Source organism: Tenrec ecaudatus, chromosome 12 (assembly GCF_050624435.1).
Source record: "Tenrec ecaudatus isolate mTenEca1 chromosome 12, mTenEca1.hap1, whole genome shotgun sequence".
Classification (NCBI taxonomy): domain Eukaryota; kingdom Metazoa; phylum Chordata; class Mammalia; order Afrosoricida; family Tenrecidae; genus Tenrec; species Tenrec ecaudatus.
This window is the reverse complement of record NC_134541.1, coordinates 31,115,655-31,130,644: the sequence shown is the minus strand read 5'-3', so window position 1 is coordinate 31,130,644 and position 14,990 is coordinate 31,115,655. Positions and strand designations below refer to the sequence as shown.

The 14,990-nt window shown below is 52.3% G+C and overlaps 1 protein-coding gene across 1 annotated transcript; it reads left to right on the top strand.

The window, feature by feature from the left end:
- On the top strand, positions 1–13,155 carry C12H20orf96 (chromosome 12 C20orf96 homolog). The gene is made up of 11 exons (XM_075527956.1): positions 1–6; positions 293–410; positions 2,168–2,184; positions 4,182–4,280; positions 8,838–8,996; positions 10,500–10,599; positions 11,394–11,551; positions 11,631–11,732; positions 11,827–11,913; positions 12,640–12,758; positions 13,095–13,155. Exons 1-11 carry the CDS (start codon positions 1–3, stop codon positions 13,153–13,155), a joined length of 1,026 nt encoding a protein of 341 aa, XP_075384071.1.
- The last annotated feature ends 1,835 nt before the right edge of the window (positions 13,156–14,990 follow it).

Below are 14,990 nucleotides of genomic sequence, written 5' to 3'. Positions count from 1 at the left end.
ATGGAGGTAGGTTTTAGCATTAGATTCTGTTTACAGAGGAGCAGCGTGAGGTTCTCAGAGGTAAAGCAACCCCCCCAAAAAACATCATTGCCACTGAGTGGATTCCAACTCAGAGTGACCCTGCGGGGCAGAATAGAACTCCTCGGGGCCCTCTGAGGCTGTCCTTACAGGAGTAGAAAGCGTGAGCCCCTAGTCCACGAGGGCTCCCTGGTACAGTGATGGGTACCTGTAAAGGGTGGGACTGGGGTTTGAGCCAGCAGCTTGATGTGATGAATTACCCCGTATCTGATAGGATTATGGCCCATGGCAGCGGTCTAAAAAGAAAACGAAGACTTCTATTCTACTTCCAGTCCAGCCAACCAGCAGCCACAAGAAAAACAAAACAAAGCCTTTGATTAGCGTCCAGCCAGGTGGGCAAAGGCACTTGGGGGCTGATTTAGGGGTTGCGGAACAGGGTAGAGTCACTGTCGTCTGCCCTTGGTGACACTATTTGTGTCAGGCTAACAGCTTTAAACTGTTTTTTGGTTTTCATTGTCTTCATCTTTGGCGTTAGTTGTCGGTGCATGAATTGGATTCATAGTGGGGTGGACACTGGTCTTCCAAGCAGGTGCATGAGTATCCATCCTATCAGTGACAGTGTGGTACTTCAGGATAGATCTCCAGACACTCTGGCCAGGAACGTGTCACCATGCACCTTTGATTTGTCTTTCCTAACGCAGTAGAACATGTGATGGTCTGATTTAAAAAAAAAAAATCCGTACCAGCCATTTCCACTCACTAATGCCCATGACAATGGCCTTCAGGCCTTCCTTCATGTTTGACCACTCCCAACTTTCCTGGATGCAAGCTTTTGTGTTTTTGGATTCCTACATAATCCGTCTTACATTTTGATTATCGGTGGATGATGGTGGATGTTTCTTCTCATTGGGGCACCCTCACAGAAGCAAAGGAAGGTCCCGTAAGTCTTTCACCGTCCGCCTCTTTATTGACTCCGCAAAGGCCTTTGTCTGTGTGGGTCACAGCAGATTGTGGCTCATGGCGTGAAGAATGGACATTTGATTGGAACCTTTACAGAGACCAGGAGGCAGTTGTTCAAATCAGGAGAGGCACGTACATGCAGGGTTGTGCGTGCTTTTGTTCCATGTCTACGGAGTTCTGGTGGCTACATGTTGGGCTGCTAACTGCAGAGCCAGCAATTCAAAACCCCCTGCTGCTCCATCGGAGAGAGACAAGGGTTCCACGGCCTGCGAGGTTCTGGTCTCGGGAGCCCACAGGGGCAGTTTTATTCTGTTGTGTAGGGTCATCGTGAGTCAGTACTGACTCTCCGGCAGTGAGCTCGTTGGTGAGACTCACTACTCACTCTGCCAACTGAGCAGTTGGAAAATCCGAAGAACACAACCTTAGGACTGGAGGCAGACTCCTGAGCAGCCTGTACCTGACGTGGCCTTCCGTGCTCAAGTGAGGAGGACCGGAAGCACTTCCTGCGGAAGATCCAAGACTGCAGCCTTCTACCTTGTGGATTACGCCTCAACATAAAATAACCACCCCCCCCCAACCGGACCAGTCAGCCAAATCTTGATAAAGGGAGAATGTGGTGAAGCTGTGTTGGGTTTCATCCGACTTGCACTCCCAGTCCACGCCCGTGGAAGCAGGTACTCGGGAAAATCCCAGGACACCTTGCGTCGGGCACTATGTGTTGCAAAAGAACTCTGGAGAGTATGACGGAGGAGAGAGATGGCCCTTTGGGGACGAGGGTCCACCTGACCCAAGCCATGGTATTTTTCAACTGCCTCAGACACTAGCAAAAGCTGGACAGGGCATAAGGGAGACCACAGAATAGATGCATTGGAATTGTGAAGAATACAGACGATGCGCGCAGACTGCCGGACCAACAACCAAAGCACTCCGGGGGAAGTACAGCTAAGAATGTTCCTCAGAAGTGAGGATGGTAAGACCGCCTCACAGTCTGTGGGCATGTTGTCAGAAGGGTCATTCCCTGGGAAGGGACATCCTGCTGGGTCAGTGATACAGGGAATGACCCCACATGAGGTGGACCGAGGCAGGGGCTGTCGGCACGGGCTCAACTCTGGCAACGATGATGCGGATGGTGTTTCATTCTGTTATACTGGGGGTTGCTATGAGCCATTGCCAGGCCTTCCTGCCTCAGCTCTGCCGTCTCCTTCCGTGGCAGTCATTTATCCCTCGAAGCCTCGGTGTACTCACTTGTAAATTAGGGACAATGACACTGCCTCCTGAGGCGGTCATCGGTATTGGAGAGAGGACTGATGTAAAACAGCATTACTCGCCTTTTCCAGACCCAACATCTTTTAATAGCAAGTATTTTATAAGAGCTTCTTCAACCCAACTCACTGTTAAAGAGTGATTCTGTCGCATAGCGACCCTCTATAGGGTTCCGATATCTCTTAAATGAGGTTCACAAGTATTATAACCTACCTAGGTACATAATTACATAGTTGTATGGATCTTGTATATTTTAAAAACACGTATTCTGGAACTGGGTTAATTAAAAAAACAAAAACTGAAAACACGCAAACTTACTCTCATTGAGTTGATTCTAAATCATAGTGACCTTCTAGGACAGAGCAAAACTGTCCCTCTGGGTTTCTGAGAGGTTGAACTCTTTATGGGAGAAGACAGCGCAGCTTTCTCCCGTGGAGGGGCTGGTGGATTCAAACCACCAACCCTGTGTTTAGCAGACCAGTGTGCAATGCACCACGCCACCATTGCAGTCCCCTTATCAACTGTAAGAAGGAACCCTGGTGGCGCAGTGGGTATGTGCTCAGCTGTTAACCAAAAAGTTGGTGGTTTGAACCCAGGTACAGCATGGAACACGGCTGCGGTCATCTGCTTCTGTGAAGCTCGGCCGCCTGGCAAACTATGGGGCAGTTCTGTTCGGCCCTAGTGGTCCCTGTGAGTCAGAATAGACCCAGAAGCAGTGGTTTTTAAGGCGTTTAACCCAAATTTTGTGTACCTATATATAAATATATATTTCCTTTTTTTTCAGTTTCATTTTCAAATAGTTCGTTTGCCTGATTAGCAGAGTCCATTGGGTATTTACTTCTTGTAAATATAATAAACAAGCTTCCACATCTGGGTACTGTCTTCTTAAAAGTTCCAGTTATAGGCTTAATAAAAGAGTATCTTCAACGTTTCCACTTAAAACAAGTCAAACTCCAATGGACCTGCTTTTTGTTAGCACCCCAGGGACAAGTCTAGCCATCATTTGACCTTTTTATACCCTTAAGTACCAAATCAAATCCACCTCACACCAAAGTAACGATTTTAAATTCGGTTCATCCGCTTGATGTTGAATATGAATATTTCCCAGGGTTAAGGCCCCTGGCCTGTTCAGAGAGAAGGGACGTTATTCCCTGGTGAGCAGGTTGCCGGATAGACTGTGAACGGGGAGCCGAAGCTCCTTGGATGACTGTCTGGTGCAGGTTCAGGACAGGCTGCCGAGCCGGCGGTTTCAAATGTGCTGTTCTGATTGAATGCCCTTCATGCACTCCTTAGCTCGGATACTGTTAGGGTGATCCAGAGACAGCCTCGGGTGCTGCGTCCCCGTTGCCAGGTCATATGTTAGAATCTTGTCCATGTGTTGTGGATATCCAGACCTGAGTAGTGTCAGGCACTACTGTCAGGCACCCTCTTATTGAATCTTCCCCACAACCCTCGGAGGTAGGCCTGTTGAGGCCCATTGCATTCCCTGGGGAAATGGGAGGACAGAGAGGTCATGTGACAGCGGGTAGAAGGGGGAGCTGGGTTCCTAGCCAGCCTGTCTGCCAGGATAGGTTTTTCTCCTTAACCTGCCTTCCACCTGACATTTCCCCGGGTCTGGTCCCTGGGAGAGCAGGGATTTGGGCTCGGGCCTGCTGTCTCACACTGTTCAGCTCTTGGCAAGAGACAGAAGAGTGGGAATCTGGCTGTCTGTTGGATGAAAAGGACTGAGAGCAGGGGTGCCCCGTTGGGTCTTGGGCTGGCCCTCTCTGCCCCTCCCTCCATAGTCAGTTCCCGCTCTCTCCTGAGCGTGTCTCTTCCTTGTGTCAGGGCTCAGAGTGGGGACTTATGGATGGGTGTCGGACTGTGAGACAGTGGGGCTGGGCCTGGGACCTGACTGTCGCCCTGTCCTTTCCTGTTTTCCTCTGGCAGCTCACTCCGAGTCCTTCTTGGTGGCAAAGCAGCCGAGGACGCAGCGAAAACCAAGCAGAGGGGAGAAGGTGGACTCTGGAGGGGTGCAGGCCAGGATCCGGCTCATGCGGGTATGTAGGTCTGGGCAGCTGGGCGGCCGGCAGCATGGACACACTCAGAGCCTTCTGGGGCTCCAGGCTGGAATCACGGTCCCTCACAGCATCCCTGTTCCTCCTCATTCCTGTTCACAAATGGGGAAACGGAGGCACGGGGAGGTTAAGGGCCTTCCTCCAGGTACCAGAGCCAGAGTCGTGTTTTACTTCCCCCCATTCGGAAGGATGGAGGGCTTGTACACAGCTACAGTTTGCCAGGAGTCAACCCCCAGGGAGTCCAGGGCACCTTGAAGAAGGGCTGCTTTCGCACTGCTTAGTGTTTGACGATGATGTCAGGTGCCCTCAAGGCGGTTCCCCCTCAGCGACCTGGTGTACCGCTCTTAGTGACCCTGTGTACCGCTCATAGTGACCCTCTCTACTACTCATAGTGATCCTGTCTGCCGCTGTTAGTGACTCTGTCTGCCGCTCTTAGTGACCCTGTGTACCGCTCATAGTGACCCTGTCTACCACTCACAGTGACCGTGTCTACCGCTCTTAGTGACCCTGTCTACCACTCACAGTCACCCTGTCTAGCACTGTTAGTGACCCTGCTTACCACTCATAGTAACCCTGTCTACCTCTCTTAGTGACCCTGGGTACCACTGTTGGTGACCCTGTCTACCACTGTTAGTGACCCTACTTACCACTCATAGTGACCCTGTCTACTGTTCATAGTGACCCTGGGTACCACTGTTGGTGACTCTGTCTACCGCTCTTAGTGACCCTGGGTACCACTGTTGGTGACCCTGTGTACAACAGGACGAAACATTGCCCAGACCTGCTCCATCCTCACCATTGTTAGGCTGGATCAGCCCAGGTTGCAGCTCCTGTGTCAATCCAGCCTGTCGAGGGTCTTCCTCCTTTTGGCTGGTCCTCCACTTCCAGAATTATCTAAACCAGCGGTTCTCAACCTGAGGGTCTCAACCCCTTTGGGGTCAAACGACCCTTTCACAGCTGTCACCTGATAAATAACAGTAGCAAAATGACAGATATGAAGTTGCAATGAAAATAATTTTATGGTTGGACAGGGTTGGGGGGGATCACCACAACATGAAGAACTGTATAAAAAGGTCGGGGGGCATTAGAACCACTGGTCTAAACAATGTTTCAAAGTGTTGAAATGACCAAACACCAGTTCCTCGATTTCTACTTGATCACGATGCTTGAGCCGGGCAGCCATTCTCCCGAACCATCCCGCTCAGTTTCCTTCCTGACCTTTGCACTTGCTATTGACAATTTGAAGCCCTGTAAATAGAGCTTAGAAAGAGCACGGTGCTTAAGGCAGACATTTTTTATTACTTAAGCTAAACTAGTATTTGGTTTTAAGACGGCATCAAGAGATATTTTCACTTAAAGGTTTCAATATGATCTTGAGGTCTTAGTGTCCAAGGTCCATCCAGCCTCTGTGGCCCCAGAAAATCGGGATTCCATGAGAATTTGAAATTCTGTCCTGCATTTTGCATTTGTTCCCCCCCCCCCTTTTGATCAGGATTCATCTATAGATTCTTTCATGGTTAAAAACAATTTTTTTGTCTTTTAAAGCAACTCCTTATTTGGATGCTGTATTTTCCCTGACTTTGGAATTGGAAGGTGCTTTATGAGATAGTGTTTCAGGCAGATCAGGAGCTTAGATGCCTTGGCTGCAAAACCCGAGCTGCCAATCCCTTGGTAATGCTGCCTCTTAGGAGCAAGTCATTTGTTTGTTTACTCACCCAAGAAATCTACCCTGAGCGCCTTCTGTGTGCCAGGCCCTGTTCTGTGGTGCAGAGTTGGCTGTGGTGTGGCTTCTGACCTTGGTTGGGGGGTGGGGGTTATCTCACGGTCTCCTGGGAGGAGAGACAATAAGCACGGCCAGTGAACAGGTGCTGTGTTGGGAGGAAATGGGAAGAAGGTTCAGCTGGAGAGACGCGGAGGAGCGAGGGGTGATGACCGAGAGAGGCTGGGCAGGGAAGGCCATCGAGGTGGGGGGACAGCTGAGCTGGGACCTGTTGGAGGTGAAACAGCCATGTGGACATTGCCAGGAGGAATGGCCAGAGGGCCCCGAGGCCGCAATGGCTGGACAAACGAGTGAGGAGGAAAGATGGTGGGGCCAGGGAACGATGGAGACAAAGCGCCATCATTAGACCTGGTATTTCCACGCCGAGTCTGGCCGGAAGAGCAGAGGGGGCATGATCTGACTTAGGTTTTCCCAGGTGCCCTTGGGCTCTTGTTGCCAGGCCCTGTGCCAGATAAAGCTGTGGAGGCCATGGCATGGAGACCACACCTGACCTCTCCCGGCTTCTGTCGGGTGAAGGAAACTCCAACGGCTCAGCAGCCCCAGGCCGATTGCCCATTGCCAGAAGGCAGAGGTCAGCCGTGCCTCCACTCTCCGTTCTGCTCACCCCATTCCCACACCTGCACCCCCTCCAACCGCACTCTACTTCTCTGCTGCAACGTCTACACAGAGCTCATAGGCAATACTCAACAACACGGGGATTTATCAGGGGAGGTAACAGGGTACCCCAAGTCAGGATCAGGAAACGGTGAGAATATAGTCTTGTGTCCACAGCAGCCCCTCTTCTCAGCCAGCAGCCACGTGTGAGTCTGGGCCTCAGCCTCCCAGCCACGTGGCCCCTTGGCCTCTGCCTTGTTCTGTGGGCTGGGAAGTCCACTGCTCCACCTCACAGCCTCCGTGCTCTGTGTCGTGGTCTGTGTGGCCTCCTCCACTTCCGCCAGGGATCTCACCCAAGCTTCTCTGGTAGCTCTTCCTTCTGGATGGGCTCGGCATTCTTCTCTCTTTCTGCTTCTGAGATGGCACTCTTATCCCCAGAAGAATGGCAAAACCAACCAATCCCCTCTACGGGTACTTCACACCCTATTTGCATGGCCACGCCCAGCATTGGGCAGAAGTTAAAACTGGAAGAAGTGCTATAAGGAAGTCAGGTTGTTTCATCACAGCCGTGAGCAGGACACCCCATTTATGCTGTTAGGGAGCTTCTCCTTCCGTGGGGAGACACACAGGAAGCAGATGCAAGAACACTGGCGTACAGTCTTTCAGTAGCTCTGCGCCCTGCTCTGTGTGCTGGGGTCGCAGTTGTGACCAGATGGACACAAAATCCACGCTCCTCTGGACAGAACATCGTAGTGAGGCGGGACAGACCAGAAACTAGAGAAAGAGAGATTGTGTGTCCAATGGTGGTAAGTCTTAGAGAAAATCACATTAGAGAAGTGAAAAATAAATCAGGGAATTATAAACTGTAAATTAAGACTTAGCTGTCATCAAGTCTATTGTGGCTCGAAGCCACCTTGTAGGACAGGGTAGAACTGCCTGTGTTAGTTTCTGAGACTGAACCTCTTTATGGGAGTAGAAGGTCGGGGCTTTCTGCCCCCATAAAGCCCCGAGTTTCTATTTACATTATTAAAAATTGGGAATGAAATGAAACAGGTTCAGCATTAGATCTGGGGGTCAGGGAAGACCCCTTTATAGAGAAAAACGAACAACAAAACCCAGTTTCAGTGCCATCAAGCCGATTCTGACTCATTGTGACCCTATAGGACAGAGGGGGACTGCCCCTGTGGGTCTCTGAGGCTATAAATCTTCATGGGAGCAGACAGTCTCAGCTTTTCTCCTGCGGAGCTGCTGATGGGTTTGAACTGCTGAGCTTGGGGTTAGTAGCATCTTAGATGGTCGCTTATGAGCTGCTTAAAAGACCCCAGTCACTGCTCACTTCAGTAGGATGTAGAACACTGTCATGGTGCCATTTGACCCTGCTGTCCCCTGAGACAGTGGTCCTCAGACCCTTGGCTCAGTGACTCATTCCCATGAGGTGTTTGTTTGCGTTTAAGGTAACTTTGCCCCCTGTTGCTCCACCACATTCATAGATGGATTTTCAGCAAAGGTCGATAGCAGTGTACAAATAGCTCTGTATTTGTGAGTAGACTCCCACTCTATGTGCCCCCCCACCTGTTCACCCTGTGTGTCTGTCTAAGCATCTCTCTGTAGATCACCGTGCTTGCAGGGTTATGTACATGGAAGTATTTTAGTGGAAAATATGTAAGTCTTCATTCACTGACAGGTCATCACCTTTCCACTTTCTGATTTTACTGTATTGATACTATATTGATTCTAAGAGGCCGTCAGTAATAAGACACCTTTTTGTTTTGATTCTTTAAATAAGGGAACTTTAAAAAATCATTTTATTGGGGGCTCTTACAGCTCGTATCACAATCCAGACATATATCCACTGTGTCAAGCACATTAATACATATGTTGCCATCATTTTCAAAGCATCTTCTTTCTGTTTGAGCCCTTGGTATCAGCTCATTCTTCTACCTTCCCCCCTCCTCTCCCAAATAACGGAGCTATGAGCATTCTCTACTCCAAAGGTGAAAAATTTGGGGAAAGTGCGCATTTCAGAATGGAGATGGGACCCAAAGACAATGGGGGACCCATCGCCCAGCTCGGTTGCGTCTACCAGGCGTGGCCACACGGTGGGGGCAGGTGTCCGGCGGGAAGGCGCAGGCTCCTAGGCTCGCCTTCCTTCCCTCTGCCTGCAGGCGGTGCTCAAGAGCCGGCAAATCTCGCTCCGGGAGCTCCAGGACCACGAGAAGTTTCTCATTAAGCGCAACCAGGACCTGGTCAAGACTATCCAGAACATGGAGGACAGCTCGGCCCTGCAATCGCGGGAAATGCTGCAGCAGCAGGACATCCTCAGTGTAAGACCCTGCAGGCACTGGTGGCGCCCCGCGCCCCCCCCACCCCCGCCCCTCCTTCCCATCTCCCCTCCCCCAGCCTTTTGCTACCCATGCCCCTGGTGCCCCAAGTCTGCTCAAGCGACTTCTTCCTTCTGGAACCCGCGTCCTTCTCCCCTTGCCCCATCCAGCCTGGCTTTTGGATCAGATGGAAGCTAGGGTCCCATCACTAGCCGGAAGACTGACTGAGTTCACCTTTGATGAGCATCTTGGAGGGTCAATGCCCTTCCTTGGCATACAGTAGGTGTGCAAGAGAAAGTAGCCGCTATCACAAATACAATGTAGTAAAAGTGCTGTTCGCGTGCACACACACACTGTTGGTGACCACGATATCCACTCAGGGTGGCATCATATGTGCAGAGCACAACTGCTCCTTAGGGATTTAAGCAGGTCACTAGGCCTCGCTTCCACTGGTGGCCAAATTGCCAACCTGACCTCTAGTGTCCACCTCCTCACCACCTGTGCCCCCAGCCTCCTAACATCTACATACACGCACACACAGGATCCTGACCACCTCCATTTGCACAGGAAGTCACGAATGGAAGGACAGAGAGGTAGTGGACTTGCTCAAAGGTCACCCAGCTAGCAAGGTCAGAACTGGGATTGAATCCAGGTCCTCTGGCACCAGGCTCTGTGCTCCTCCCACAGGGTGGTAGGGCCGTTGGCTGAGACGGGTGGTCCAAGAACCAAACCAAACTCACCGCCATCCAGTTGATTACGATCCGACTCACGGAGACCTCATAGAACAGGGGAGAGCGGCCCTTGTGGGTTTTCGAGACGATAGCTGTTTAACTAAGCAGAAAGTCTTGTCTTTTGCCCCGGGACTGGTTGACGGTTTCAAACTGCTGACCTTTTGGTTAGCAGCCAAAGGAGTTCTTACTGGAGAAACCATATCTGCCCTTCCACAGAAGACAAACTCTCCAGGAAATGGAGAACTAGTGACCAGGTGGCACGTGATTACCTCAACACCAATGAAAAGCGACTGTGGAAAGTACTCCCAATTTGGAAAAACAACCAAATGAAAATGGAGAGCCTGTTCAGAAAGATACTTTAGAAGAAACTATAAATTTGCCCGTTGGGTCCAAACAATCCAGATTAGATGTCGCCAACCGTGAGGGCACAGGGATCCCCGTGAATCGAGTCTTGGCCTTTGATGATGAAGGGGACCTTGGGTCTCTGCCTCAAGTCGATGGTGTTCACACTCAACAGACAGCAGAAGTTACACGAACATTTCTTCCGAAGAGCCACTAGGCCACGAGCACTCTGAGGTGGAGTGGGAGGGGAGGAGAAAGTCTGGAGCAGGGTAGGGCAGTGGTGACTGTTCTCCTGGTCTTAGTCTGTTCTGCTTTGGGCTGCACTGAGGAAGTGCCAAGGGGGCACAACCTGCTCCCTCCCCTGGTCTTTGGCAGCGAGTGTCAGCAGAGGCTGGAATGAACTGCCCCCCCTCCGGCCCCGCCCGCCCCGCAGAATGTCATCGACATTGTGGAATATTCCAACAAGAAGCGGCTGGAGGAGTTCGAGGGTGAGCTACAGAAGTTTGAGCAGGAGGAGGAAGAGAAGATGAACTGTAAGAATCCCTGGAGGGACTTCCTTGATTTGGGGAGATCATCGGCAGGGTACGCACCTCACACCTCCCTTCTTGACCCCACTCAGAGTGCATCAACTGATCCAGCTCTCTCTGTAGGTGTCTGCCTTTATTTATTTATTCATTTTTAATGGGCACATTCTCCCTCAGTCATTGCATCCACCTGTGAGGCCAGGACTGCCCTGCCCTTTCACAGATGGGAACACTGAGGCCAAGGGTGGCCAAGGAGCCTGCCCAAGGTTACTAAGCTAGGAGGCAGCATCCAATCCCAAGGCCCCTGTGAGACTAAGTAGCTGGGCCAGGTCCTAGGTGTCCTGGCTCCCAGTCCCACTGGGCATTAGGCCTTCTTTCTCCAGAGCTAACTGAAACCTTTCTGAGGGTGAGGACAGTGTGTCAGGTGACCGACCACAGAGCCTCTCCAAGGGGGAGGCCACGATAGACCTGGTCTCAGTCCGGTGGTGGTTTTTGTCTCGAGAGCAAGTGCCACTGCTTCCCTCTGCCTGCTTTTCCCTGAGAAGGGGCACGTGAGGAAGCTGAGCTCCAGAGGGTGACAGGCCATGACAGAGCTGGGACAAGGTCAGGGACCTTACACCCAGATTAGTGTCTCTCTTCTGCCCCTTGCCTCCTGTGGGGGCGGTAGATTCTTTAGGACTTCAACCTTTCTCAGCTCACACACCAGTCCAATGGCCGAGGAGCGTCCTCTAGGCTTCCTGGGAGGGGTGCCCAAGGGAGGGTCCTCTCTCTGGCTCCTCTGGACTCCCCTTAACCATCCCCAGACCTGGAGCAGCAGGTGGACCAGTTGAATGCCAAGATCAAGAAGACCCAGGAGGAAGTCAACTTCCTGAGCACCTACATGGACCACGAGTACCCCCTCAAGTCAGTCCAAATCTCCACCCTTCTACGCCAGCTCCAACAGATGAAAGACTTGCAGCAGGTAGCTGAGCCCTGGCTCTGCCCCGCTGGCCTGTGCAGGAGCCAGGCCTGGCGGCCCACATCCTCTTGCTGGCCCTCAGGATGAGGTCGACGACCTTCAGGAGATGCGCAAGAAGGTTCTGGAGTCCTTGTTCAATAAGATTCAGGAGAAGAAAAGGGATCTTCTGAGGTCTCTGGCCGAGGTGAGCAGCCAGGTTGCTGGGGTGGGCCTCCCGGGTCCCCTCCAGCCTGTTTCCTTCTAGTCAACCTCCAGGTCCCCTCCCTTTCTGTCCCCAGAGAGCCCTGCGGCCCCATCAGGAGATCCTTGTACAGAACACCCGGGACAACCAGGACATCCTGAGATACATTGACAAGTTCAGAGATGTGAGTGGGTAAGGAAGGTGTTGGGCGCCTCTGTGAGGAAGCCGAGGGGTGGGCAAGTCCCCAGGACCTGTGGGAGTGGGGTGTGCCCTAATCTGACGCTCAGGAAGGTTTCCATCTCTGGTGTTGGTCTCCCAAGTCAAGTTGTTCTTTCTTTAACTTGGAGTTTATTGGAGGTGGGAGGGGGGCCGCTGGGGGGGGACTCACACTGGCCCAGAGGCCTTCCCTCAGGAACAGGGCCCTCACCCGTCATCACCTGCCCAGCCACAGCCATCCCACGGTCCTGAACAGGCTACCACCTTCACCCCAGAGGTCCCTTGCCCATGGCTCACGTTAACTACTACTTCCCTTCATCTGCACTGCCTTGTCTTTTCTCCTGGTCTCTCCTGGCGTCGTGAGTGGCCTTCAATCATCACCACCAGTCATTCTCATTCCAAGCAACGCCCCCAACTCTGTCCCCTTTGCAGTGCTGCCCCCTTGCCCCTGATCCTCCTCTCGCCTTGATTGGCTTGAGTGAGCCAAGCCCTACCTTGTCCTGGGAGGCCCCGCCTCTCCCCTCCCCTCCCCTCCCCGGGAGGCCCCGCCCTGGAGCCCAAGGACCCCATCCGGTCCTGGGAGGCCCGCCCCAGAGATCAGGTTGCCCTGCCCCTTCACCGAGCCCACGGCATTTCCCAGAAGCCTCTGCTCCTCTATCCTCGCTGCCTTTTACTTTTCCTGTCTCCCTCTCAGTTTAATCAAGAGTTTCTGGAGGAAATTCCCGCCCTAAGGGCCCAGGTGCGGCACCTCCAAACGCAGATCCGGCAACCCCGAGAGATCATCTTTGCGGATGTCCTGCTTCGGAGACCCAAGTAAAGAAACCATCTTTTCCTAACCCTCACCTTGGCCAGGGTCTAGAAGCGGTCTAGCACCCTTGATGCCCAGGGGTGCCCAGTGGAATGTCTGGGCCACAGGCGCCCCTGGAAGGAGGGAGGCTTTAGAGAGGGAGCAGCTCGGCCAGGACAACATAGGGCAAGGCTTCCCCCCTGGCTGCTGCCCAGCCCTCGGGCCGAGCCTCTGCCCTGCAAGCCTGCACCTCTCTGAAGGGCTGCCAGTGCCAGTCTTCCAAAGGAGAGGGCTTCTCACCGGGTGTGTCTTTCCTGTCCCCAACTCTTTCTGGCCAATCCCTGCTTGGCCTCTCCTGCCAGGTGTCCCCCAGACATGGACGTCGTCCTCAACATCCCGAGGGAGGAGCTGCTGCCGTTCTAGTGGCCCCGCCACGTGCCACCTCCCCTCCCCCGCACATCTGGAGCCGTGACTGAGCTGTTTCCAAGGCCCCGGACACCAGGCTGCTGGCCCTTCCTTCCTGCTCTCGCCCCCCGCCCCTTGCTTTTTCCTTCCTATTTTTCTCCACTCTCCACTTTTCTCTCTGGCCAGATTGATGCCACCAGATGGTTAGAATTCCCAGCCCGGCTCGTCATTTCTTTTGATCAATAAAATTGGATTTGCATTTGCTCTTTTGTCAGTGTTCCCCGCCCCTCCCCCCCAGCCTCGCCGCAGATGTGATGAGAACGGACAGTGTCTTAGGATAAGTCCGATGGGCTGCCTGCACCCGGGGCTCCACACGTCCGCGGAAGCACCTCTGGGGGATGGCGACAGCCCAGACACTAATCAGCTCAGAAGCCTCTCGCCCGCTGCGCTTGAGTCGAGCCGATTCCTATCAACCCCAGAGGACAGGGTAGAACTGCCCATCTGGATTCCTGAGACTGAAAGTCTTTATAGGAGGAGAAAACTTCCTCTCTTTCCCACGGAGCAGCTGCTGGTTCTGAACCATTGACCTTGTAGTTGGCAGCTGCTCGCGCACTAACACTAATCTCAACTCTGTTAGAACTCTGAAAAGCAGAGGCTTAAGATTGCGGAAGCCGCACAGCGTATGAGTAGGCGGTGACTCTGACACCTTTGGAAAGCTTGTTTCTCGGCTCCCCTGCTCCCCACTTCCAGCGCAGCTACATGGCCGTGACAGAGGCTCTCCTGAGGCCCTGTTCTACAAGTGGCTTTGATCTCTGACTCTGGAGTAGTGGGTGGGGCAGACTTCTAGAAGACAGCTCTGGGCAACTGGTAGGATCTGGGAGCTATCGGGACGACAGTAGTCTGGGTCTGGCCAAACTGAGCTCTCAAAGGCTTAGGGAGGTGGCAGTAAGCACTGTGACTGCTGGTAGCATCTTGTAGCAACGTGTCCTTTCAAAAGCACCAGGTTCAAGGGTAAGTCTGAAGGTATTGCAAGGAGGAGCTCTAGTTCAAACTCATGGTCGGGGAGTCGATGCTGACTCATAGTGACCCTGCACGACAGGGTAGAACTGCCCTTGTGGGTTTCTGAGACCGCAACTCTATGGGAGTAGAAAACTCCGTCTTTCTCCCGTGGAGTGCCTGGTGGTTTCAAACTGCCGACCTCAAAGTTAGCAGCCCAACTTGCAGCCACTAGGCCACCAGGACCCCTCTGGGTCATGCATGTATGTGTTGGCTTATCCCTACAAGACACATTTAAGCATGCTTCTCAGTCACATTTCATCCGTCGTCTCATTCGGATGCCTTTCAGAAAACGAATGACAGTCCAATCAAAACTGGCTTCTTGGGGGACCTGCTCGCCAGTGAAGTTCAAGGTTGAGAGATCAGCTCAGAAGGTTCCGGAAATCTTTGGTAATGTTTATAGAGTTTCACAAAGGGCACAGGAAGTTTTAAGGAAGCCCCTTAGGACCAATAATGAGAGTAGTGATATCAGGAGGGTAGAGGGAAGGTGTGGGAAGAAAGGGGAAACATCACCATGGTGGACATATTACCCTCTCCCCCTACATGGTGGGGGCGGGGAGGAGGGACAAACAGAAAAGTGGGTGAAGGGAGACAGTGGTTGGAATAAGACATGAAAAAAGGAATTTATAATTTATCAAGGGTTCATGAGGGAGGAAAAAACTGAGCTGATACCAAGTGCTCAAGTAGAACATGTTTTGTAAAAGATGATGGCAACAAATGATCAACTGTGTTTGACACGATGGATGTATGGATTGTGATAAGAGCTGTACGAGCCCCCAATACAATGATAACAGTTC

Excerpts from the sequence above, each read along its gene's own strand:
- C12H20orf96 (XM_075527956.1), top strand. Across the intron at positions 10,600-11,393 it reads GGAGGAAGAGAAGATGAACT|ACCTGGAGCAGCAGGTGGAC; the intron begins GTAAGAATCCCT and ends AACCATCCCCAG. Across the intron at positions 11,733-11,826 it reads TTCTGAGGTCTCTGGCCGAG|AGAGCCCTGCGGCCCCATCA; the intron begins GTGAGCAGCCAG and ends TTCTGTCCCCAG.